Source organism: Sesamum indicum, linkage group LG8, assembly GCF_026168435.1.
Source record: "Sesamum indicum cultivar Baizhima isolate 11 linkage group LG8, ASM2616843v1, whole genome shotgun sequence".
In the NCBI taxonomy this organism is placed as follows: Eukaryota; Viridiplantae; Streptophyta; class Magnoliopsida; order Lamiales; family Pedaliaceae; genus Sesamum; species Sesamum indicum.
Window position 1 is genome coordinate 2,943,309 of NC_142664.1, and position 27,338 is coordinate 2,970,646.

At 34.7% G+C, this 27,338-nt stretch overlaps 4 protein-coding genes across 6 annotated transcripts; all 4 read right to left on the bottom strand.

The window, feature by feature from the left end:
* Window positions 1-8,220: 8,220 nt before the first annotated feature.
* On the bottom strand, window positions 8,221-10,579 carry LOC105167499 (protein trichome birefringence-like 19). Its single transcript, XM_011087258.3, has 3 exons — window positions 10,365-10,579; window positions 9,356-9,968; window positions 8,221-9,210 (listed from the first exon to the last, which is right to left on the bottom strand). The coding sequence occupies exons 1-3, from the start codon at window positions 10,577-10,579 to the stop codon at window positions 8,452-8,454; spliced, it is 1,587 nt and encodes a 528-aa protein (XP_011085560.2). The 3' UTR covers window positions 8,221-8,451.
* Window positions 10,580-10,985: 406 nt separating this feature from the next.
* Window positions 10,986-12,730, bottom strand: LOC105167498 (2-oxoglutarate-dependent dioxygenase DAO). 2 transcript variants are annotated; one of them, XM_011087257.3, is made up of 4 exons: window positions 12,303-12,730; window positions 11,618-11,933; window positions 11,323-11,536; window positions 10,986-11,168 (listed from the first exon to the last, which is right to left on the bottom strand). In XM_011087257.3, the coding sequence occupies exons 1-4, from the start codon at window positions 12,635-12,637 to the stop codon at window positions 11,107-11,109; spliced, it is 927 nt and encodes a 308-aa protein (XP_011085559.1). In that variant the 5' UTR covers window positions 12,638-12,730; the 3' UTR covers window positions 10,986-11,106. The 2 variants fall into 2 exon arrangements, with proteins under 2 accessions (XP_011085559.1, XP_088740340.1); XM_088884214.1 differs by having other exon boundaries at window positions 11,099-11,536.
* An 899-nt stretch (window positions 12,731-13,629) lies between these two features.
* Window positions 13,630-15,143, bottom strand: LOC105167500 (2-oxoglutarate-dependent dioxygenase DAO). Its single transcript, XM_011087259.3, has 3 exons — window positions 14,682-15,143; window positions 14,065-14,377; window positions 13,630-13,982 (listed from the first exon to the last, which is right to left on the bottom strand). The coding sequence occupies exons 1-3, from the start codon at window positions 15,122-15,124 to the stop codon at window positions 13,737-13,739; spliced, it is 1,002 nt and encodes a 333-aa protein (XP_011085561.1). The 5' UTR covers window positions 15,125-15,143; the 3' UTR covers window positions 13,630-13,736.
* A 7,299-nt stretch (window positions 15,144-22,442) lies between these two features.
* Window positions 22,443-25,844, bottom strand: LOC105167501 (uncharacterized). 2 transcript variants are annotated; one of them, XM_011087261.2, is made up of 6 exons: window positions 25,640-25,844; window positions 24,797-25,161; window positions 24,360-24,505; window positions 23,975-24,251; window positions 23,605-23,877; window positions 22,443-23,249 (listed from the first exon to the last, which is right to left on the bottom strand). In XM_011087261.2, exons 2-6 carry the CDS (start codon window positions 25,103-25,105, stop codon window positions 22,776-22,778), a joined length of 1,479 nt encoding a protein of 492 aa, XP_011085563.1. In that variant the 5' UTR covers window positions 25,106-25,161; window positions 25,640-25,844; the 3' UTR covers window positions 22,443-22,775. The 2 variants fall into 2 exon arrangements, with proteins under 2 accessions (XP_011085563.1, XP_011085562.1); XM_011087260.2 differs by having other exon boundaries at window positions 25,625-25,844.
* Window positions 25,845-27,338: the final 1,494 nt, after the last annotated feature.

Here is a 27,338-nt window from a genome sequence, read left to right on the forward strand (position 1 = left end):
GCGGTCGTAATACCGTTGCTGACTATATAAACTAGTATCACTAAATAATTCGGATTCAAAAATTTCATAATATAGTGCCAACGAACACCCTCGGATATCGACCCACTGACACACGTGATTGGGAATATGTGGTAACTGGCATACCATGCGCTACTTGGGGCATGCGTTTACCACATTTGGAGGGAACGCAATATGAGACAGTTCGAGCACACTTCGAGGTCGCCGGCTACGTTAGCTAGCTTAATCATAGAGGACGTCAGACTACAGATTCTTAGCAAAAATCTTCCTAGCTCTGTTAATTCTAGTGCACTTTATAGATTATGGTGTATCCCTTGGTCTGTCAAGGGATAACATACCATACGAGCACTGTTGTATTATACCTCCTTTTATTTATAAAAATTTACCTTCCCCCCCCCCCCCCCCCAAAAAAAAAAAGAATATGTGGTAAGTACTTTGTATGTATTTTTTTTAGTCAATAATTTTAGGAACACACAATGTTTAATTGAATACAATATTTTTTACCAGTATAACAGAATGGAGAAACTTGTGCTAGATTGTGACAATTCTGAATATGTAACCAGTCATTGAGGAAAAATCGGAACGAATCCGTGCAATTGGACGTGAACTTATGAACTTTTTCAGTGCACGATATCCAAGTGTTAGGGTCAATCCGGCCAAAACAGCTCATGCCAGTGAAGAAGTCGGTCCATCAAATGTTTACACAGAGGCTGGTCTATCAAATGTTTACGCAGAGGTTGTTCATCAAATTTTTACACTCCTGATGCTCCATCAAATGTTTATAATCCGACAAATCCATCTGGTAACACTTCATACATGCCGTTTGTCACGGACGACTATGCACATACTATTACTCCGAAAGTCCAAAGACATTATAGGATATCACTAGTGCCATTTGAAGGCGCCGATTTGAACACGCCCGTGGATTAAAAAGAGGATAATCCCCCCGACAAAACAGACGATGTCCACGTTGTGGCATTGGGGGATATTACTAGTGTTGTGTAATGATACAGGGACAAAATTATTACATACACATTATCTGTAATACGCAATATTATTATATTATTTAATTGGTATGCTTACATCACCATCATCATCATGATTATTATCAATCTAGCTCTCTACTTCAACCTCATATGATTCTGAGTCCATTTACTCATTGTTTAAGATTCTATCAGCTTCAGGCTGGGATTGTATCTAGATGGACCTATATATAAAGATGGACATGCACAATCTGATGGAACTGCATATGATAATGGACCTGCATAATCAGATGGACTTGCATATGCAGATGGACTTGCATAATCTTCATTAATCCCAAACCTCCCAATTTCTTGAGTTACTACTAGCAAACTCCACAAATATTGGGTTACCATAAACATATACGTTCCCCACTCAACAACAGTCGGGTCATCTGATACAGTATTTTGAAGAACTTTATCTGTTTCGACAAAAATATCAATAGGTTAAAAAAAACTGCATATCCTGGTCCTTCTTAATTGCCAACACTGTCTCCCTCCTTTGTCCAAAATTAAATATTATGTATTTAAAAAATATATGCAACTTAAATCATTCATATCAAATCAAAATATTCCATACAAAATTAATTCTAACTCAACAAATGTAGTACTACGATAAATTTACATAAATCCGATCGAAAGACGATCATAACTTACAAAATCATTTGAATTAATCTGTTAACCTCCAAAATATATAACAATATCTATAATATTTTACTCCGCCGTATCTCCACATCAAAATACACATCAAAGTTTCAATACTCAATAATATTATAATAAGAATATTCAAATGAACAAATAATTTAAAAATTTAACAAACAACTTATTATAAGCATTTTTAATCGTAAATCTTCAGCTTGTTATAACAATAACACAAATAAGAAAGTAAAGAAATTGGAGAAGAATGCGTTTATTAGGGGCACAAGGTAGAGATGGCTTGAGTGTTATTGCTGAAACACAAATTCAATGAGAATGTGAGAATGAAATTCGGATTTTATAAGCAAAAAAACCATGATAAAAAATCGTGGTGCTTCAGTACAAAAATAAATGTTGTACTTAAAATTATTGTCTGGAGCACCGCTGCTACTCATAAAAGTAGCCTGCAAAGTGCAGGCTGCTTTAGACCGATACTACTAAGATCGTGGTGCCAAGGATTAATTTTTTTTTTATTTGTAAACTTGCACCATGATCTAACATTGCGGTGCCATGATTTTTTTTTTTTTATTATTATAAAAAATGGTGGCACCGGTGATTTTTAATCGCGGTGCTGCCTATTTCTTCAACATTCTAAAAACCACACACCACTTTTGTAATTTTTTTTCTTGTATTATTAAAATAATTTTCCCAAAACAATTGATGATGTCATGTTCTTTTATCAGAAAAATTTTATATGTTTGGAATGACAAAATAATTACAAACACTATTCATAAACAGTTGTATTCGTAAATTCGTTTAAAAAATTTGATCGTTACATTTTAGAACGACTTTTGGAATTGTTACTAAAATTTGGAACGACTTTTTTTTTTTGGTGAAAGCTCACCGTTCCAAACACCTTTCTAAATATATAATTCACATTGGCCGTTACAAACACCGGTACAAAATCTTTACTGTAACAAAGATTTTGGAATGACCACTGAAAAAAAAAAGAATTTTCGTACCACTAATTGAATATAAAGCCGTTACAAAATGTAATACACTTGTTAGGTCCACACAAGCCGTTCCAATAGCAGTTCCAATTATCTAATACTCTGAGAAATATTTAAATATAATACTTGATGAATAAATTTTATTTTTTGAAAAAGATAAAAATTAATATTTAAAACAGCCAAAAAGTTAAAAAATATGCGACAATGGCCGCTCCAAAATTTACAATATTTTGCTGGAGAAACTAGTTGGGTTAATTGTTATTTGTTGTTAATTGTTAATATGAATGTTGTTTAGTGTAAGTTATTTTTACAATATTTTGATGATAAAAACTGTTTTTATAATATTTTGATGATGAAGATGATATAATTTGTTGAGTTTCTTTATTGGATTTAATTTTATGTAATTTCTGAAAATATGTATAATTTGTATAATTTTTATGTAATTTGTGTAATTTTATGAATATGTGCAATTTGTGTAAATTTTATGAATATGTGTAAGTTGTGTTATTTTATGTAATTTGTGTTCATTTAAGTAAATATGTGTAATTTCTAAAAGAATTTATTTTATAAAGTTATTTTTCTGAAAATTTTGAATTTTTTCTGAAAATATTTCTGTAATGTTTTCAGTAATTTTTGAAAATATATATATATGTATTTTCTGAAATTTATTTTAGTTTTTCTGTAATCTTTTGAATATTAGAAAAATTTGGGATTTAATTTTATGTAATTTTTGAAAATATGTGTAGTTTGTGTAATTTTTTGTAATTTGTGTTAATTTATGAATATGTGTAAGTTGTGTTATTTTATGTAATTTGTGTTCATTTAAGTAAATATGTGTAATTTCTAAAAGAATTTCTGAAAATTTTATAAAGTTATTTTTCTGAAAATTTTGAATTTTTTCTGAAAATATTTCTGTAATGTTTTCAGTAATTTTTGAAAATATATATATGTATTTTCTGAAATTTATTTTAGTTTTTATGTAATCTTTTGAATATTAGAAAATTTTGGGATTTAATTTTATGTAATTTTTGAAAATATGTGTAGTTTGTGTAATTTTTTGTAATTTGTGTTAATTTATGAATATGTGTAATTTAATGTAATTTCTGTTAATTTAAGAAAATATGTGTAATTTTTGAAATTTTTTTCATTAATTTGTGTAATTTTATGTAATTTGTGTTAATTTATAATAATATTCTTTAATATATTAGCAAAAATATATTTTGTACATAATATAACCATACATATATGTGTTACAAATATCGTTCCAATAATAATTAAATTTAATTTAATTTGGCGTTCCAAAAATAGGTCCAAATATATTTTTTGCAATTGACTACTATTGTAACTGTCTCTCATAACCGTTAATACAGCCATTACAAATTTCCCTTTCTATGAACTAGTAAAGGGTGTTGGGGGGCATACTTTCATTCTCAAAGCAAGAAGGAGTCTTTATTTCTTTTTTTCTTTCCTATTTTTCCATTTCACTTTTATTGTTTGTTTAGCTTTGTAACAATGTGATTAATCGAAACGGAAAAACAATATGATGATCCTTCATTAGATGATTGTCCTAGGAAGATGCAAGGTAAGAAAAAAACAAGCAAAAGGATGATAAATAAAGGAATTTTTATGGGTTCGGAGTTCTTTCATTCGGTATGGATAAAAGAACTTCCTATATATGTTATATTATTCAAGTCTCAATAACAAATTTATTTGATAGATCAGATATTGTTAATTATTCATGATATGAATCCGATTTAAAATTCTCGAGAGATAATTCATTCATTCAATTTACAGATTAGGTTATAGTTAAACTTCCTAGTTATAGAGGCTTATAATAGTAAAAAAGGAAAAAAGAGTATTGTATATCATAAGAAATTTTGTTCATGAAGTTACTGCTTAAAATTTGAAGGATCGATGTTTTGAATTTTAAATATTTAGCTCAAAATTATGCATTATTTTAGATCAACCTTTTTCCTGTCCAAATTTCAGATAATAGATTTAAAATTCTTTGTGGCTTGGAGAAAATAAAATTTAAAAATTCTTAATGTTATATTTCACAATCATAGATTTAAAAGATGTGTTTGGATGTTGGGTTTATTAGCTCATACATATCAACTTCTCACATGCTTACCTATCCATAGCCATGTGGGTAAGCCCCCGATCCACCATCCTTTGCTCATCGCTTTGTTTCTTTCTTATCTATTTAATAACTATATAGTATATTTGTTATATTTATAATGTAATTTAATTCCAAAATGAATTTATGAAATTTATAAAAATGTTAATAGTGACAATTACATATGTAATATGATTAAATTTAAAAATAAATTTAACAATCCCAACACTTTTATAAGAACCTAATATATAATTTTTCAATCTTATAATTAAATAGCTTATCATTGAGTAGTTGCAGTGTGTGTATAATTAAGTGCGTGGTTCAAACAGATTCAAAAAATTAAGGGTAAATTACAACGATCTCCCTTGAGTTTGATATAATTGTGAATACTCTTTTGTTGTTTGATGACAAATTAACAATACCCTTTGATTTTAATTGCCGTTTAACAATTAACTCAATCCGTTATATTTTCGTTCATTTTTATGATGAACTGACCAAAATGTCATTATATATGAATTAAAAATTATAATTTTATATATTTTTTTTAAAAAATATTTTTTATGAACTAAGTGGATAATTATTTTATAATTTTTAAAATTTTTTCATCCATCCCGTTTGATTTTTCTATAAGTTTTTAATTTTTTTTTTAAAAATTAAAAGATACAGTAAGGGTAAAATTGACAATTTCATACCTCCATCGAAGGATTATATAATTTCATCAAATATTAGGGGGTATTTATAATTTTTTAAACAATAAAAGATATTGATAATTATTTTAAATGTCGGAAGAGGTTACTGTAATTTACCCAAAAATTAAAATAACAATAAAATTAAGGCTTTATATTATAGACACCAATTGTAACAGATGGATGACATCAATAATAAAATAAGTTACATCCAAATGACAATGTATAAACATTCTTATCCGACACCTCAATGATTTGAATTTCAAAATTTCTAATCCAAGATTTAGAGTTTGAATGCATATGTTTGTTAAAGAAAACTATACGTACATCTAAAAATATTAGCATTTTCAATATAAATATTCATAGGGTAAATTATATTTTGTTATTTTAATAATACGCGTTTTTACACTTTGGTATTTAAACTTTTTTTATTGTTTTATCAAACTTACCATTTCAATTTTATAAAATTTGTCATATATGATCATTTTTTTTATCGAAAAAACATCACTTGTTGTGCATACATGGAAAAAATATCACATCATATATAAATATCACATGTGCATTGCATATGATATGTTTTCGATAAAAAAATTGATGAAAAAACAGTTATAAATAGTGTAAAATTTTATAAAGTTGAAATGATAAGTTGACACAAAATTAAAAAAAGTTATAGTTTGAATGACAAAAACGTAATTACTCAAATTCATGTGTTACCAACTTTTAAGGATGTAAATCTAAATATTATGAATTTATATTCTTATATCATTTTGATTCTTAATAATAAATAATATTTTATCATTTTTTATTAATTATATATATATGATTGCCATTTATAAAAATTCTGATTGAATATTTTTCTTAATCTTTATATTGTACAAGGGACGTGATTTGTGAGAATTTGCCTACAAAACTGTGTTCCTTTGCGGTTGCATCATCAGGAAAGAGGTGTGTGCTGGAGAACTACAAAAATGCACAAGGAAAAACTGATTATACATGTAAGACATCAGAGGTTGTAGTGGAGAAATTGTCAGGATACATTGAGACAAATCAATGCATGAATGCTTGTGGTGTTCATCGTGAATTCATCGGAATATCCTCCGAAGCCTTTCTCTCATCAGAGTTCACTGCTCGTCTCTGTTCCTCTGCTTGCTATCAGAACTGCCCCAACATTGTCGACCTCTTTTTCAATCTTGCTGTTGGTGAAGGTAATTAACTTTGAGGATTCCATATGACATATATATTAATCACTAATTTTGTTGATTATTCCATGCTTGTTCGTAGCGGATTTTCTTGAAGCTTAATCAAAGTATATTTTCGAGCATTAATTAATCAACTATTATGATTTGTATAGGAATATCTTTGCCAGCTCTATGTCAGAACCAAAAGGAAAATCATCGGGCCATTTTGGAGATTTTGAGCAATGGTGGCGCCACCCCTGATCCGGTGGCTGCTCCTGCCCCATCATCTTTCTAATTTATGGGATCGAAAATTATAAATGTAGTTTGAAACTCATCATTCTTCAATTTTCATGGAGATATTATTAATGAATTAATAGAAGAATTAGAATGATGAAATCAACTTATTAATTATATAGTGAGTCAATTATGTTTATTATGTAATTTTCATAATAAATATAATAAGATGCTCAATGTGATTGATTGTACAATGCCGAATTTGATTTGAACAAAATATTCTTCTTTCTCTCCTTTATTTTTTTTTTCTTGAAGATTTACCTTTTTAGCAGAAGAAGGGAATAATTACATTTGTATTTTGCATTTAAATGCAAGATGGGTTAAAATTGACAATACCTTAAGATTTTGGAAGGCGTGTCAAACACATCGTTTAAAGCAAAAAAGATTATTTTGGAGATGAACAAAATAACAGTAGCAAAGACTTACAAATCTCAAATTAGCAACACTAAAAACTTTGAAAAACGGTGAACCAAATAATATTTTGGAACTCCTTTAATAAAAGATAATATGTTTTCGTTGCTAGCACTTTGAAATGCTTTGTAATGCTTTTCAAATTGAATTGAATGAATGAAATGAAATGGAAGTGCCTATTTATAGAAGTTGAAAAGGTATCGTTGAATGAATATGTACAATCAGAAAAATGCCTTTGAAAGGTTATGACTTTTCTTCCGGATGGATACATCATTTCACCCTATGGATGCATTATTTCAACCAAATGATACACTTATTCGGTTGATCAGATATGGTCAGATGATGATTGGGCGCCATCAACCATTATCCACGTATCACAAGCGCTTGTTATGCATCCCACATTGTAATCAATAACTTGTTACGATTTAATCTGGATCGAAATAAAATTTATTCTTTAATTTGTCGTTCACTATTTTCCAACATGTTCATTAATTTTCAAAATGTATAATACTACTACTTTGAAATTGTAAAGTTGCTGTATGTTGGGAGAAAAATTGTCATTACCTTTAGTATAAATGCGGGTCAATATTATCTTGGCTTCATAATACACGACTAACACATTGCATCATATTTTCGCAACAGAAACTAAAAAAGGTAGTTGATTCCAGCCAAACTATTGAAGACCTTATATTGCAGTATGTTTTTTTTTTTCTTGATTTAGCAGTATGCTTCACATCGTTGTATTTACACACTTTGATATTTATTTTTTTATGCGACAATCTCCGGCGGGATTAACCCCCTCCCCAACATTCCTCTTAATGAAATAGACAATATAGTAAGTACCAAGTGGTACAATTGCATTACTTTTTCGGGAATTATCTAAAACATATTCATCTACGTACAAAATTTATGAGAAATATACTGCTCATAGAAAATTGAGAAATAAAACCTACATATACACAAAATCGACGAAATCCCATAACATATATACACAGCTCTCGACGTGTTTCCTGGCATGTGAAGGACGTGTCTGATTTCCTCGGACTGGCAGGTCCACTGAGCCGCAAAGGATCAATCATATCCTCATCTTGTCTCTCTCATCAACAATTCTTGCAAGAAATCATTCCAAGCGTCGATGGGACCAGGCAAACACCAGTGCACACAATCATTGGGAATTGTCTGATCTGCCATTGGCCAATGCCCGTATTTACTAGGATGTCCATCGGGCCTCAACAACATAGACTTCGTCGCATCGAACAGCCTGAACTTCCCTCCTCTTCGCCTCCCTGCTTTCTGTGCAATTCTCAGCTCCTCCAACTGTATCAGATACATTTCCAAGCCGTAATCCTCCAACACCGTCTCGTTTCTCTGGTACGGCCGTTTACGTGCACAGTCGCCGCCCTTGTCCCACGGCGCCCCCTCGAAATGGGACGGCGCGTACGTTCTAAGGAAGGTCACGCCATTGTAGTTGGCGGCGTTAATGGCCCGAAACGCCGTCCGGAAAGCGCGACGGTAGCTGAAGTATGCTGTCAGGTGGTTGACGTTTGATTCCGGGCAGTAGAGGCAGCCGATGAGGAGGTTGTTGAGGTAGAAGTATGTGGGGCGGAAGAACCAGTGGCCGGCTGAGATGATTACGTAGTCGAAAAGTGCGATTTGGGTTGTCCAGTGCTCGTCGAATTCGTCGAGGTACAATTTGAAAGGGCGCTTTTCGTCGTTGGGGTCTGTTTTTTCTGTCCTCACCAAATAAGGTGCCCAGAAAATGGAAACGTTGAAGTCGTGTTCTCTGTACTCGTAACGTCTGTTTTGATCCAGTGGGGCTGCTAAATCAACTGGATTTGCAACCTGAAAATTGCAAGAAAGGAGAATTCTTTACTGAGGATTTATGCAAGAAATGCATGTACTATAATGTCTCCAAATGTGTCTCAAGAACGATATGTTAATGTTAATTTATCAAGTTGCTATTTTTTTTTATGGATTTCATGCTTACACTGGACAAGAGGCAAATCAGAGACTGCATGTGGTTTCTAGCCACAGAATCCCCCACGAAAGCTATTGATTTTCCCCTAACAAGTTCAAGAAACTGGTTGGGGTCAAACAGGGGCAGCTCACAGTCATCGGGCTTCCACCTCCATTTCAAGAACCCCCTGTCGGGCCTGCCAAATTTTATGCAGTTTTGATGCTCTTGAATTGCGGAGCATGTCTCATTTGTGTAATATGGGCCGTTCGGGTTAGGCACCCATTCCCCGGTAAACATGTCGCATTGCTCTTCATCCAGCAATCTTGATCTTATCATCTCACGAGCATTGTTTCTGCTTATTGGATGCCTTATATTTAGCTGTGGTGAAGAATCTTTACTGCTTATAATTGGCTTCTTTCTTGTTTCTTGTCGTGAAGATTCTTTACTTCTGCTTATTGGCAGTCGTCTTCTCCCGTCTTGTCGCGTGATATCAGTTCTTGGTCCATGGGGTCTTTTTTCCCTCTCCTCATTCTTCTCCTTGGATGGTGCTCCCTGGTGGTGCGCCGCCGTGTCTCCACCATTATTGCCATCATCACATTGGCTTGAGTCAACAGAGCACGGTTCATTAGAATTTTCCTTCGGAAGAGCTTTTAAATGGGAACCGGTCACCGTGGAAGGTTCCTTAGTCTCTTCCCCTGGAAGGGTCTCTAAACGGGCACCGGTTAAGGTCGAAGGTTTGTTAGTATTGTCCGTTGGGCCAGTTTCTAAACGGGCATCAGTCAACGTCGAAGGTTCGTCAATATTGTCCGTCCGCCGAGTTTCTGAATGGGCATCAGTTAATGTCGAAGGTTTGTCTGTATTGTCTGTCGGGGGAGTTTCTAAATGGGCATCGGTCAATGTCGAAGGTTCATCTGTATTGTCTGTCGGGGGAGTTTCTAATTGGGCATCATTTAATGTCGAAGGTTCATCAGTATTGTCCGTTGCGGGGGTTTCCAAACTAGCATCGCTTAATGTCGAAGGTTCATCAGTATTGTCATTAGGGGGAGTTTCTAAATGGGTGGTTGGTTTTATTGTTTCCTCCAAAGTTTCATATGGACGCGAAGTTTCAGACAGTTTCTTGGTAGAGTCTCTTATGGTGGGGTAATACAAAGGGATTGTTAGAAATATTGTCAGGGCAACAAGTGGAGCAAGCTTTGATGTTTTCCTTCTTGCTTGGGGCTTTCCGACAGGGAGTTCAGACCCCTGGAGCTTCATTTTCCGGTTGTAAGGAAAGAAAAGAAAGAAATCGGGAGAATAACAAAAGTTAGAGAAAATGAAGACGAATGTTGCGGTGAGATCGTTAATAAAGTGATGGTTTAAATTTTGTGTGGATGAATGTATAGCCAGTTGGAGGGAAAGATACTCTTTCAAGTAATATATATATGGGAAAATGACTATTGTTTCATTTGTACATATATGTTACTACTATTAAAGTTGTTCAATGATGGTTAAAGCGAATTCCAAGGAAATTTAAGGTATGGTAAGGGATTCTTGAAAAGATATAGGTAGCTGTTGCTGTAGCTGTAATAATCTCTTTCAGCAACTACCACTCATATTTTAGTCATATCTCTGTTATAGATCCATATAGCAGACATGTAGGAATAATTGAATATTACTCCTATTTTAATATGAATTATCCAACTATGCTTAGGAAAAAGTTCAGTAAGGAATTTTAATTAAGTATTGACATTATTACATCTAAATAAGTTATTCATCTCTTTCGTGGATCCAACGTGATCAACTCAAACAGCATCATCTTCTGCTAAACATTGATCAACTTCAGCATGACATGTGCTGTATGTAGCTGAGAAGAAGTCCAACAATATGTGTTTTTCAAACATGTGCTTTTTATAGCTGACGACCAGAAAGCAAAAGTACTCTTAAACATGTGTGTTGAAAACAATGTAGAATTCTAGACTTGATTCAGGATTTGACACGAAAGAGATCAAGAGCTTCACCTGCATTCATGTGTTTATAGAATCTAGTTTTCCGAAAATCTTCAAACCCAAATGGAACAAAGAGACGAGGATTTTCTGGAGTCACTAATTCAGGCGGTGCCTCAACCATTGCTTCCTTTGGTCCTAAGAGAAACGTAGCAACCGAAATTCTGATTCCTTCTTGTTTGCAGACAACCCGATGCTTCACATTGTAGAATCTTCCATTGCTCCACACCTATACATGGAAAAAAATAAATTTCACGAGTCATTACAATGTGATCGTCTTAACTAGCACAGGGAGAACAGATTAACTTACTGTAGCAATGTCTCCGAAATTGACTAGGAGGGCTTCCGGACGAGGCTGAACGGCAACAAATTCACCTGGTTTCCGCATCACTTCAAGACCACCAAATAGCTCATCATCCTGCACTATGGTAAGAAACCCGTTGTCCGTATGTGTTCTTAGCCCATCCGAACCAATTGTTTCAGGCGTAAAGGGATATTTGTTAATCCTGAATTGGCAGGGCCAGTTCTTGAAAGGAACATCTCTCAGACCCAAACCTTCTCCTATTTTACATCCAATATCCATGATCAGCTCGTGTACTGCTTTAGCGTATCTTGTAATTGTGGCCCTGATAGTGCAAATTCCAAATGTTAGATCTCGACTGTAGAACTACAACACAACTTCCCAACTTTACAACATTATAATCTCTGCAATAAACATCCATTACCTAATTTACAACATCAAAACTCTTATTTACAAGAATCACCAGATTAATAACAGCAATTCCTCAACTAAAAGCAACAGCTCCAAAAACTCAGGTTTCAAGCTAAAACGGAGTTTGCCTTCAAGTTAACAATTCCAAGAACATCAAAACCTCCAGATGTAAAGATACTACCTTTCCAGAAAATGGAACCAAACAAACACCCCTCTCAATCCATTCAAAAATCAAAAGAAAACCGGAACGTTAGCAAGTAGAAATTCGTATAAAAGTTGGAACCTTTGCAGAGGAGTAGCATCCAACTGGGCACAAAAGGCATCAACAGCCTGAGAGGAAGCGATGTCATACAGACCCAAACCCTCGTGAATGGGATTAATCAGTCCCGGAACTCTATAGCCACTGCCGGCGATCTCATCCACGTTGCGCTGTTTGATCTCCAGGGGAAGATCCAGCAAAGATGCTACCACTTCCTTCATCTCGTACATGAGCGAAACTGGGAGAATGCTCTCGAAATTCACAATCCTGAAGCAACCCCATTCCTCAGAGGCCTTGATCAGCTTCGATAAGCTGCCTGGAAATTCTCGGAAATCGATCACCGGAATCTCGTCGGCCATTGCTCCGGTAGAAGTGCTTGTGTTAATGCCTGCCTATTTTAATTTTCAGAGGATTGTGCAGACAGCATTCCGCTTTTGTGTTTTACTTTAGTTATATTATTCCAACAAGTTGATTAATATACTAATAAGTTTCTAGTAATAATTAATTGAAAAAAAATAAATTGATGTTAAATTCATATAAAATAGAACACATTACAACCACCTCACTTAAAATTTAACATGATTGTGAATACTTTTTATTATTTAAAAAATTACAAATACTCCTGATATTTGATGAAATTATGTAATTTTTAATGAAGATATAAAATTATCAATTTTGTCCTTAATGTATTTTTTAAAAAAATTAAAATATAAAAAAATCGAACAGAATAAATTAAAAATTCTAAAAAACTATTAAAAAATTATCCACTTAAGTCATAAAAAGAATTAGAAAATTTTTAAAAATAAATAAAATTATAATTTTTAATCTACATTGGCATTTTGGTTAGTTCACCACAGAAAATATATGAAAACTTAGCGGATTGAGCTAATTGTTACAAGACTGTTAAAATCAAGAGGGTATTGATAATTTTTTAAATAATAAGGGAGTGTCTGAAAATTATGCTAAATCTTTAAAAACAAATATTGTAATTAAATGTATTAACATTTCATGAAGATTTGAACTCATGAGTCCTTACTAATGGAATTGGAACACGTAATTTCAGCCTTAATTATTAAGTTACAACTTTATTGTTGTACATCAATATTTTAGATACGTGCAATTCAGCAACTTTCAATTTCATTTCTATTCAAACTTAATTCGGATTAGATGTTTTTTTTTTTTAAATTAAAGAGAGTTTGGTAAAAGAATTTTTGAATGGTCGTATTTTAAATGATTTTGAAAATAAAATGTGACCAATGTTTTATTTATTTTTAATTAAATAGTGATTTCGTATTTGTTACAATCAAATTCAAACAAAATAATCTTGGCAAGAAAAACTAAACCAATCGAATTCAGACAATAACATGCCAATTCAGCAATGTCAGAAAGTTGATGCACCAATACGACAAATACACAAAAGTTGAGGTATCAAATTATTGCAATTTGTCTCAACTATTATTAGTGAAGCCGCAACCGATGAAGGGCTTCGCCGGTGTCGAGCTTATTTGGGATCCGTAGGTTTCTGTAGTCCAGATAAGTGAAAGGAACAAAGAGACGAGGATGTTCCACATCGACCAACTCCGGCGGAGCCTCCACCGCGGCCTCCCTCGGTCCTAACAGGAACGAAGCAATTGAAATCCTTATGCCTGCTTCCTTGCACATCACGCGGTGTTTCACATTCAAGAATCTCCCGTTGCTCCACATCTTTCACATTACACGTATAGGAGAATGCTATAAAATACTATAAAGCTTATAAAATCCAAAAAATAAGATGATAATAACTTACAGCAGCAATATCTCCAAGATTGACAACAAGGGTTCCAGGGCAGGGATGAAGTGCCACAAATTCCCCAGAAGGTTTCATCACTTCAAGTCCACCAATTTCATCATCCTGAAGAACAGTGAGAAAGCTAGCATCTGTGTGCAGTTGTAGTCCAGAGGAACTCACAGTTTCAGGGCTGAATTTGTAGCTGTTGATCCTGAACTGACAAACCCAATCCTCAAGTGAAACATCATGCACCCCAACCCCTTCTCCTATTTTATGTCCAATCTCCATCATCAGTTCCCTCACTGCTTTAGCATACTTTAAGATTGTTGCCCTGATGGTAATTGCAGCTTATTAGAGATTGATTGGCAGGTATAACAAAAACACCTTTTCACAATAAAAGGGATGTTTACAACAGTTTAAACAAAACATTTTTCTGTTTTTGGACATAGTGATGAGCGTTTGAGGTTGTCTTGGAACAGCCAAAATCACCAAAAATGTAAATTTGTACTCATGATAGTGTCCTTATAAAACGCGGTACGAGATTAGGACTGGTTTGTAGTGCTAATGTGTTGTGTGTGTGTGTTGTATAACCACATAACTCTACATGTATAAATATGTGTTTGATAGTTTCCGACCTTTGATGAGGAGTTGCTTCCAAGTTTGAGCAGAAGTCGTCAACAGATGGCGTAGAGGCCATATCATACAGCCCCAACGCCTCGTAAAGCGGGTTTATTTGGGAAGGCGCCATATACCCACTACCGGCGATCACATCCCGATTTCTCATCTTGATCTCCCTCGGCAGCTCCAGTAGCGACCCCATCACCCCTTTCATTTCCAGCATCAGCGATTCCGGGAGAACCCCCTGGAAGTTCACAATCCTGAAACATCCCCACTCTTCGCACGCCTTTATCAGCTTCGCGGACTCGCCCGGAAAATCCTGCATATCGATCACCGGAATTGGATAGCTGCCGCCGGCGTCCGCCATTTCCCGGAGAAGTTGCTGTCTGAAGGTGAAGGAGTTCTTTCCAACTTTTGCTTCTGCTCGTTGGACTCTCTTGTTTTGCCTTGCCAATTGCATGGGGCGTTTTTTATTTTTTTCAGTTTCCTCAATTGTTTGATGTTGCGTGTAATCATGAAAAGGTGTTTGGTTTGGAGGGTAGCGCAGACAGGATTTGACAATTTTTTTGTGGTGGTCGGTTCGTCCAACGTGGGTTAGTTTTTGTTTCAAAGAAAAGAGAAGATCAGTTGTCTGAAGATATGGAATAATTCCTTCTCAGGCTGGGGCTGCCGAACAGGTGAATGCAACTCACATATTTCTCAGTTCTAAGAAAACGACTTTCAACTGCTACTTCTTTATTCATGATCTCTAGTAATTTGTGTTGTGGAAAATAATGTGATTTGTGTTTATAATCACATCTCAAAATAATACTAAAATATAAAATATTATTATACATATTATGACAATTACATATAGTATAGAAATGAATGAAATAAAATTAGAAATTAGAAAAGCTGCACCGATGGAGAGTCACGACACTTGTCGCTGACTTAAAGCCATGATTGCCTCCCTACGTGCAGGTTTTAACGACTGACCATGACTCCAGAATAAAACCCCATTAGCTCTCAACAGTGTCTCATCCCATGTGCACGACCATGAGGAGACTAGGAACCAGTCCACAGTCACGTTGCAAAACTCTACAAATACTTGTGGGAGTATAAAATATTTCTCAATTCATAAGCCATATAAAATCTATATCTCTGTCAATGTGCCAAATGAAAAAAAGCTAATGGCCCTTTAAATAGTTATAAGAATTTGACCGTTGTAAAATATTAAGTGACCTAATTAAAACTCATAATATTATAATAAATTCAATTATAAATAGGTCACATAAATATATAAAATGTAACGGTCAAATATTTATTAAACCTTATAAATCCACAATTAAATCATCATAATAATGAGGCCATAAACCTCAAATAAATATCAAATTAAACTGGCACATTAAGATCAAATAAAGTGTTGGAAATAAGTTGACATTGTAGAAAATTTTCAAGCTTATTTCCAACAATCCCCCACAAGGTTTAAAATTTTCGAAATCAAAATATGTAATAAAATAGTTGCAACTTATACCGTGCAATCGGTGCATGTACCTTTCGGGCTTGAACATACACTTAGTGTTGAAAAATCCATTTGAAGGAGCAATAATGGACTTCGCCTTGAATTATGCCCCTTAAGCCAAACTTCAATTACCACACACACGATATAGACTTTAGGACATGGTTATAGTGGTTGAGCGCGTTAATGGCTACGCTCTGATCCTGATTCTCGTGAGGTCTCTAGGGTTAGCTCAAACCTATAGTCATGGCCCATGACAACTCTCACTTAGGTGAGCCCTCCAAAGGTATGTGTGACCCATACCTCGCGGAAATCCCGCCTTTGGTCTCATTAAGGGTCAAAGCCCAACCTAACATCACATTTTATAGCACTTCACCTTAGGGATGGGAAGGAGATCATTGTATTTTTTTTTTTTTTTTTATACTCTCTCCTCAAAATAATGTGCTATATATAAGTCTCGCAGTGCGGGTTGTTTCTACCTATTGAAGCTTCTTCATGGGGTCTCCAATCACAAAGGTTGGGTTACTCCCGGAGTTGACTTCCTTACGGGCTTAGCCCATCCCCTTCGATGATAAAGGATCTTGCCTCTGCGCTAGTCCCCTGAGGCACTTTTCCATCACATGAAATATTATATCACATGCCTCTTTTTTTTTTTGTTTTTTCACTATCATGTCAAGCACATGACCTGCATATCAAAATAAGAACTCCACAAAATAATAATTCACATGTCTTTATTCTTATTGCATACTCTCTCTGCATTTATAATTCAAAGAAAATAATTTCTCAATCATGAAAGCAAATTTCACATATCTTTATTTTAATGTGTAACTCTTGCACATTCACATTTCAAAAAAATTATTTTCAAAATTCATGATTATATTAATTACCACATTTTACTAGGTCCATCAGTTCTAATTAAACACAATATAAATGCCACATAAGGGTTATCACAATATCACATTCTATCATATTTCAACCCCCACACTCCCTTTTGACATTGGAGAAAATAAGCAATCACATAAATTCCATATCTCCATTACTTCTGTTGCTCTAATAATAAAATATTATATTGTGCATTTCTATTATAGACAAGTAAAATTTGTGCATACCCCCACACTTGATAAGATTTGCAAGAATTTAATTGTTCAATTAAGGGTATCATTAATCACCCAAAATAAACACAATAATAATTGCATCTTAGAATGTTATTAAAATATAACCTCCAACATTATTCAATCTAATCATTCATTTATTCTACTAAATAATAGAAATTCAATTTCACCAAATACTTCTACATGTTCATTCATATATGAAGCATCCCAAGTCAGTAAATTTGTAGCCGAAAGAAAAGTACTCTTCACCCATACAACTGATCACTTAGGCATGAGTATTTGGAATAATCTCATAAAATTGTTGTTTATATAAATACTTGCAGAGCAAAGAGATTTCGACTCTAATATTTGAGAATCAATATATAAATCCAATAATTTGATATGTGAACTCATATATAAAAAAATATATATAAGATTATATAGGCTCATACTTTTGGGTATCTCATGCATTTTCTAGTCATTCAATTTTTATAAAAAAATTAAACAAGCTTATCAAATGCTAATCTCATTTTATAAATTTGTTGTGGATGGATGAGAAATACATATCCTATGTGTATGGTAGTTACAAAATCATGAATATAATGTTTCTAAAGGCACATTCATACTCATTAATAATTTTTAATAATAATAAATTTATTCCCATTCATTTTTAGCTCTAAACTTGATTATTATCCTTATAATTAAATTAATTAGCCGTTGTTCTCAATGGCCATTACAAACCTAGCTAATTAACAATAGTTATGGAAGTTAATTACTGCTTAATAAATCAAAGAAATTGTAACACTCAAATAATTTGCATATTTCTCTTTTTTTTATTCATAGTTTGCTTACTAATAATTCTATTTATGATGATTTGGAACATAACTCCATTAATGAATAATGAAAATTTACCTAATGGTTTATCACAGAGAATGCATAATTTCTTTAGGCAATTTTCCTTTTCAGAATGTACACATAAACTCGTTGTGCATATTTGACAAACAATTATTGTGCACAACTTGATAAAAAAATCTTGCTACAAAGAGTATAACATGATAAAAGAGTCATACAATCAACTCTTGGAATTTCATATGAGGCAAAATTTTCATACCAAACTCTTGACTTAGAGATGAGCAAGTAGAATTTCAAGGCAATAAATAAAACAGTATATTTAAAATACTTCATGCAAATTTGTTAAGGCTCCATATGTACTCTCTTGCAATTCAAACACCAATCCAAGAAAGAGACCATAACAGAACTAATTAAATTTCACTTTCTTATGAAAACATAAAAAAAAATAGACATACCTCTTACAGCATGATCGAATCACATTGGCCTTATTAAATTCTCATACCATTTTGTTGACGAGAGCTCTTTGAAGTATCAAATATGTTCCACTTTTGGAGTAGCTAATGCAACATATATACCTCAATTTTCATTTGAAAATCAAATGCCTCGCACAAGAACAAACTCTGAATTAGAATTGTAATCATGCAGTTTTCTTTTTTTTCAACACAAATCACATTCATAATCATGGCTTTAGATTGTTGTGGAAAATGATGTGATTTGTGTTTATAATCACATCTCAAAATAACATTAAAACATAAAATATTATTATACATATTATGACAATTACATATAGTACAGAAATGAACGAAATAAAATTAGAAATTAGAAAAGCTGCACCGATGGAGAGTCACGACACAAATCACATTCATAATCATGGCTTTAGATTGTTGTGGAAAATGATGTGATTTGTGTTTATAATCACATCTCAAAATAACATTAAAACATAAAATATTATTATACATATTATGACAATTACATATAGTACAGAAATGAACGAAATAAAATTAGAAATTAGAAAAGCTGCACCGATGGAGAGTCACGACACTTGTCGCTGACCTAAAACCATGATTGCCTCTCTACGTGCAAGTTTTAACGACTGACCATGACTCCAGGATAAAACCCCATTAGCTCTCAGCAGTGTCTCATCCCATGTGCACGACCACGAGGAGACTAGGAATCAATCCACAGTCACGTTGCAAAACTCTACAAATACTTGTGGGAGTATAAAATATTTCTCAATTCATAAACCATATAAAATCTATATCTCTCTCAATGTGCCAAATGAAAAAAAGGCTAATGGCCCTTTAAATAGTTATAAGAATTTGATCGTTATAAAATATTAAGTGACCTAATTAGAACTCATAATATTATAATAAATTCAATTATAAATAGGTCACATAAATATATAAAATGTGACGGTCAAATATTTATTAAATCTTATAAATCCACAATTAAATCATCATAATAATGGGACCATAAATCTCAAATAAATATCAAATTAAACTGGCACATTAAGATCAAATAAAGTGTTGGAAATAATTTGACAATGTAGAAAATTTTAAAGCTTATTTCCAACAATTTGTCAACCCCTAAGCTTCAAACCAGAGCAGCTTATGGTTTGCCCTAAGAAATGCCTTAATGATTCCCGTCAGCTAATCTCACAAGATACACTCTTCTTGCTGCTATCTCATTGAAATCCAGACAGTGTCACCTTTAAACGCCCGCGCACTTTCTAGTCTTGACTTACACAATCAGTGGCCGGAGAAGTTGCCAAAAGCTGTGATCCCCTGCCGACAGCACCAACAGTCTTTTAGGTGACAATGCAAATGGGATAGCACTGACAGTCTTTTAGGTGACATAATGCAAATGGGACTTGTTCATCTCAATCATGGTTCAAAGTCCTGGTGTTAATATTGAGGGATATTGTTTCACATCAATCTTGATATATCGCGATATATGAAACAAATATAAAAGATGCTCAAAAAATTCCAAAAAAAAAAAATAAAATTACAAAAAAAATTTAAGTATCACAAATTACTATATTATATAACAAACCAAAATTTTTATCATATCAAACATCGATAAAATTAATCATAAAAATGCATAAGATAAATATGCATCATGACACTGAGGTTTGACGACCCATTGTTTTTAACAAGAGTTATCAATATTCAATACATCTCAGCTGCAAGGTCTAATTTAATTCGAAAATTTACTCTATTTTTTGTTATTTGATCAACTTTTTTGGTTCTTAATTTCTACTTTTTCACTATCATGGCAATTTTCAACCCCCAACTATGGACCAAGCCATTAACATGGACAGCTTTTTCACTATCACTCTCAACATGGACAGCTTCAAGTATAACCAAAATCCTTGAAACCAAACCATTAACGGCCTCTGAAGTGTTTAAACACAGAGAAGAGAAACCACTATGCAGAAGCTTTGTATTGTATTGATCGTATCTACTATGGCTGCCTCTCAAGCGTTTAAACACAGAGAAGAGAAACTAACTGCTGCTAACGGAGTCTAACCAATGCTAACTGATTTGAAGCTAACTAAAGACTTGTTACAAAATAATAGAAACGTGTGCAACTTTCACATTAAGCAACTAAGGAATAAAGCGTATAACTAAAAAATTTGTCAATGGATGCGATTAGGGTCTGTTATCTTCTTCAGGAAGCTCTGCCATCATCCTTTGTCTGCTGCAACTTTGTCAGCAGCTTTCTATGGCCCATCTTCGTACATTCTTGACTATAAAATCCGATTTTATTGGTGATATATCACTGTAACGACGATACGGAGTCACCTGAGATAATATATGTAATCGGGTGAATTTATGGGATCAATATCGGCCGATAGTTTGAACCATGATCTGAATCATCAAGAGGTTGAGCAACCTGAAATGTGAGATATCTCCTTTGAGAACTCGTTATCAACTGCAGCAGTGTTCTTTGCTTCATCTGAATCAACAAGACGTTGAGACTGTAAAGCAGGCGCTTATCATTAATGTTGGTCCTTTCACAACCTCCCCACATCTATGCCATGTTCCATAACCAAAAGAGATGATTTTATAACATAAATTTTACTTGTAAAATAGCTAGGCATACTTGAAAGTAAAGATGGAGAAGACAAAGGAGTTGCAAGATGTCATCCCCGGGCAAATATAGACGATTAGTGGGACACCTGCTTTATCTTGGATTCATGTATCCAGATATTTCTTTCCATGTTCAGCAACTAATTTCAGTTTCTCCAGCATCCTCAAACATCTCACTGGGATGCTGCTCTCTGTATCCTTCATCCTCGAACATCTCACTGGGACACTGCTCTCTGTATCCTTCGCTATTTGAAGGGTTCAAGTTCATTGGGTCTTTTCTTCCCTGCTCACAACGCTCTTACTCTTTCTGCATACTCCGATGCTAGTTGGGCCTCGTGTCTTGATTCCAGATGCTCAAGTACCGGCTTTTGTGTCTTTCTTGGGTCTTCACTCATCTCGTGGAAGACCAAGAAACAGGCCATAGTATCTCGCTCTTCCGCTGAAGCAGAATATCTCAGCATGGCGTCGACTGTGAGTGAATTGTTGTGGGTCTCATATCTACTTCGTGATTTTTGTGTTCCAGTTTCTCAGCCAATTCTTTTTTAGTGTGACAATAAGGCCGCTCTTCACATTACGGCCATCCCTGTGTTTCATGAGCGCACCAAGCACCTTGACTTTGATTGTCACTTGGTGTGTGATCAGTTCAAGTGTGGTTTCATTGCACCTTCTTACATCCCTGGGCCTGAACAGATTGCAGACCTCTTCACCAAAGCCCTTCTTGACTTGGATTGTCACTTGTTGTGTGATCAGTTCAAGTGTGGTTTCATTGCACCTTCTTACATCCCTGGGCCTGAACAGATTGCAGACCTCTTCAGCAAAGCCCTTCCTTTTTCTGCTTTCAATCGATTGTTGTCCAAGCTGGCTTTGAGCTCCCAAGGTCAGCTTGAGGGTGGCTGTAGGAATTGTGTGCAGCAAATTGTGCAGAACCAGAGCATACGCACACCAGAGACAAAGCAGACGGAGAAGATGAAGACAATACATTTTGCACATTAGTTAAATTTAGGTGTAAAATGTTTTTTTCCGCAACACTTTTGTAAGTGATAACGTTTTTCTCTTCAGCTTAGTTGGTTAATGTAGTTAGCATAGCCGGCGCTTACGTGTCAATTTCTCCAGATTTTTCTTCCAGATTTTGAATGCAATTTCTCCAGAATTCATTCGTGGAGTTCCTCCCATTTTCAGTCCATGTGGAATTTCCACAAAGGACCAAAGGTTACAAGTGCCGACACGACACATGTAGGAAACAAGTTCTTTTAAGGGTTAAGAACCATCATAACTGAATTTTGGAAAAAGAACAACTAAAGTGTAGCTCAATACACAAGCAGCTGCAGAAGTAGAGAAGTGACTTATATCAGCAGATGGTGGAAGGTAGATACATAGAAACCATTGCTGCCCTGCTTTTGTTCCTACATCAGTTGATCAGCCAGAAAGGTAAAATAGTTCCTTCTCTCAGGCTGGCGAACAGTGGATGCAAGTCAGATACTTCTTAGTTTTAAGAAAATTACTTTCTGATGCTACTTCCTTATTCTTGATTCCAGGTAATTTATCAGCTCCCAAAGTTCAAACCAGAGCGGCTCTCAGTCAGACCTTGAGAAAAGTTTTTATGATTCCCATCATTTCACTTCCAGCAAATCGCCCAAGACACCCTCTTGCTGCTGCTATCTCATTGAACTCAAAAACAGTGTCACCTTTAAACGCCCGGTCCTGTTTGCCTCGTTTCTCATCTTGATTTGGATAATCAGTTGACAGGTCTTCACCAGATTTGACGGTTGGAAGTGGAAATGGGTCCAGGGAAGTTGCCAAAAGATGTGATTCCCCGATCGCACCAACAAAGTCTTTCAGACGACACAGTGCAAATGGGACCGGTTCAAAGCTGTGGTCACCATATTCAACTGGAGTTGAATGATCTCCAGTGACACAAATGTAATACTGAAATGCCCCAGTTGACTCTGCTTGCCAAAGAAGTCTAGCTAGCTGGCCTATAGCTCTATCAACAGCTTCTAATCCTTTGGCTTTGAAGATGCTTGCTTTATCGTGACCAGCATCATCTATCGCCTGCAATTCCAACGAGTTTGAAGAAAATAAGGACAACTTCAAAAGTGCATACAGTTAAATAATACCAATACTCATCACAGCACAACTTTCACCAGCTATCATGAGTTAAATATGGATGGGGAAGTTTGACAGATGTTTATTATCAGAATCTACTGTCCACATACAAATATAAGGTGTTCTGAATAATATATTTCTTTGTTAGAAGTTCGTGTGATAAACACTCCTCGCATTGTAGCCCAAGGTGGACCCCAAACAAAAAAGAATGTTAGGTAACAGATTTCGAACAGGCACATTCATGAAAAGGACAACTACATAACTTAGAAACAGAATGGAGAGAGAATTGTAATGTCACCACCTTAATGTGAAGAAATCCAAAATCGTAGCCATCAGATCGGCCAGGTTTATGTTCATCTTCCCCAGGTACAAAGACATTGGGGCATGTGTTTACAGGAGCCGAGAGTGCTCTGGATATTGCAGTTGCTTTAGATGTTAACAAGGTTCTGTAGTCTCCTGTTGCTCCTGGAGCTTCTAAAATATCTATACCAAGAGATAAACCCAAGCCAGCAATGATTTTGGTAGGTGCAACCATACATGGCCATAAAGAATGTATCTTTTCAAACTGAGGAACCTGAAATGCATAACAGATGTTTGAATCAACAAATGCCTCCAAGGATTCTATTCTTCAAAGAGAGAGGACATAAATTACCCAAGTTACAAAAGATTACCTCAATTCGAATCCCACAACCTCGTAGAAGGACAACATTAGCAATATTCTTTCCTTCTGCAGCTCTTCTTGCATTTATTGGATGAGCAACCAAAATGCGAGATATCTCCTTTGATAACTCGTTAACAACTGCAGCAGTCTGCTTTGCTTCTTCGGAATCATCAAGAGGTTGAGCTTGTAAAAGCAGGCGGTTATCCTTCAGTGGATCTGTTCCTGATATGTTTCCACTTAATTTTGGTCCTTTCACAACCACCCCACATCTATGCTCTGTTGCATACCTAAAAAAATAGGATTTTACAACAAAACATTTAACTTGGGAAAATAGTGAGGCACAGTTGAGACGCAAAGATGGAGAAGAGAACAAGTTGCAATGGAACCACACGCACCTGACTCTAACCTCATACTGAGGAAAATTAGGCAGCTTCATTCCATCCAATGCAGCACAAAGAACAGGTCCTTCTTCTTCAAAATGCCTATCGGCCCTCCTGCTGGTAACTATTCCAGTTTTCTCATCCAGGGTTGCAAAGTTCGACTGAGATAAAAATGAATACCATCGTTTTTGTACAATTATATCATGACATTTTTCAGAAGGAAGGAAAATGATATCATCGTACAGCTTATGAAACAAAAATATTCTATAAGTGGAGACATATACAACATGTCAGAAATTTTAAGGCGGAGCATTGGGATACAAGAGAAAATATGAAATGATAAAATCTCTCAACCTTGAATGTAAGCCACTCTCTTTTTGAGGACAAACAACAATAGATATCAACTTATGATAGCTGGAATTTAGATGATAGGAAAAGAACAAAGCACATACTTTGAATGCTATATCTCCTGGGGACATTGCCAGCCCGGCACCCATTGATTCAAATGCCCCTCTACCTCGATAATAAACCCTAGGATCATAGCCTAATAGAGAAAGATGTGCGGTATCACTTCCACAAGCCAATCCTACTTCAACAGGATCCATTAAACCATTGATTCCGGCTGAAGCAATGGCATCCAGGTTAGGCACATTGGCTACTTGCAGAGGAGTCTTATAACCAAATCTCGGCAGCGATACATCCCCTAAACCATCAACTAGCACAAAAGCCACCCTTCTCCTTGGCTCCTCTGAGTTAACCATTTCTTTTTGTCACAACACTTGCTTTCTTTTTCCTTACTAAGATTGTAAGATGTTATCTGCAACACAAAAATATATTCATCATCCATCGGTAAAAGAGGAAAGGATCATATTGAACTCCAAATATAACTCCACATTCAACAATGTTACCAACATTTTCATAAAAGTAACAACTTTTTCTACTATTATCACAGTAATCACTAAAATAGCATCATAATACTTGCTAGAAGTCTTGGTTTGAGATACAAATCTAATCACCGAATCAATAGTACTAATCAAAGAAGAAAGCGGCGAGATAACAAGTTTTTCTAACAAAAACACAAACTACATACACTTATGGAACGTGAAAAAAGAAAAATCATATCCAAATACCCAGGAAAAGAAAAGGTAAAACAGGGTTCTTCATCTTTCGTAGTCGGGGATGAAATTCTTTACTACCCAAAATATCTCACCTCGAAAATTCCAATCAGACAATTAAACATGGAAACACTAACAACACTCTGATCAAGCATCATTATTTACCTCTCCGTGTTGTACCTGAGCACAATCTAAATCCTGGTAATCCGCAAATGTGATCGACAGTAGTAAAATGGGTCCTCGAAAATCTGAAATGTAGTGCTGAAGGCTTGAGCTTGACAGTGCGGAAGATTGTCGGTCTCCGGGTAGCGTTGTTTTTACTGCATCTCTGTCCCCTACGAGTATCTCCTAATTCCCATCGATACCCCATAAATTTGAGAAAATTGTATTTCCGTTCCTTTTTGTTAGTGTTGTTTATCAGTATTAGCAATTCCCCCCCCAAATTCTCTTATTTTCTCTTTTTGGTGCAGGAACACTTTCCCTCTGAAAGTTATGTCCTCTTCTCTTGTAATTTCCAAATGCTATTACCATTTTATAGACAGCATGTTCATTGTGAATTCAAGTTCAGAATATAATATATACAAACATATGTGGCACATTCATATATATATGTGCATAATTAATATAAAATTTTAAAAAAATTAATATTATTTTAAACATAAATAAATCAAATTAATAAAATATTAAAAAGTATAAAAAATGAGAAAATAATAAAAAAATGAGAGAAGAAAAAAGATGTGGAAGTTAAAAAAAAAAAAGAGAAAATGGTAAGTTAAGAAGAGAGGAAAAAAATGGAGAGTTAAGAAAAAAAATAATTAAATATTAATAACTAAAAATTAACATACCAATAAAGTACACTTCAATTACATATAACTAGTGTATGTGACACATCAAAATTTGTTCAAAATATTACAATATAATTATTACATTTTCAAATTATATATTTTAGTTAAATAAACACAAAAAAGTAGTGCAAAGATAGAAGTTATGGGTAGCTATTTAGAGGAGAGTGGAGAAGAAAAAATATGAAAGTTGAGAAAGAGAAAAATATGGAGGTTTAGGAAAAAAACTGCTAAAATAATTTAACAAAAAAAAAATGGCAGATCAAAAAAAGAGAGACACCAATTAGGTGTTCTCCCTTAATATAAAGGTGTAAATATAGATATATATATATATATATACATATGTTTTAATAATATGCTCCCTCTTGGGGGATCGATCAGAGAGTGGTTTTTCAAATTCTAGAGGGTGTCCCTCTTGGTGGATGGAAGAAGGCATCCTTGCTGGAGTACTAAAGAAGGCGTCCTATTGAGGGGTGCTAAAATGAAAAATTGAAATAAAAATAAAGATTTTGTGAGTAAAATATGACAAAAGTACAAAGTGGGAGTTGCAACGAAATAACAAAATAGTTTCCAGCTTTTTGAAGGTAAGTCTATTAGGAGGCTGCAGGTATTTGTGTTGAGGAGTACTGCCTATATTTATAGAGAATGAGTCCCTCTTCGCAATAACTTTGGGGTGACTTGCATTTTTTAGACAGAAGGCGAAAATCCAAGGATAAGGCACGATCTTATCTCCTCCTTGACTTGAGCAGCACGTCTTCGGTTGGAGGAGAATTCCTTTTACATGAGGACTCCTACTTGCAAGGAATCCAGCTTCTTGAGTGAGCTTCCTTTCTCCCAAGGCTAGGCTTGGAAGGCAGGTCTTGTACCAGGCTTCCTTCTTGGGCCGATCATACTGAACTTCCCTCTTGGGTTGAGCCTGGTAATTTTTCAACGGGTCATCAACATCTTGGATGTGGCCCTGCTTAGGCTTTAGATCTCTTCATGGGCCAAATAAAAAGGGAATGCCTTCAACCTCCTTCCTTTACCAATCTGTCTCC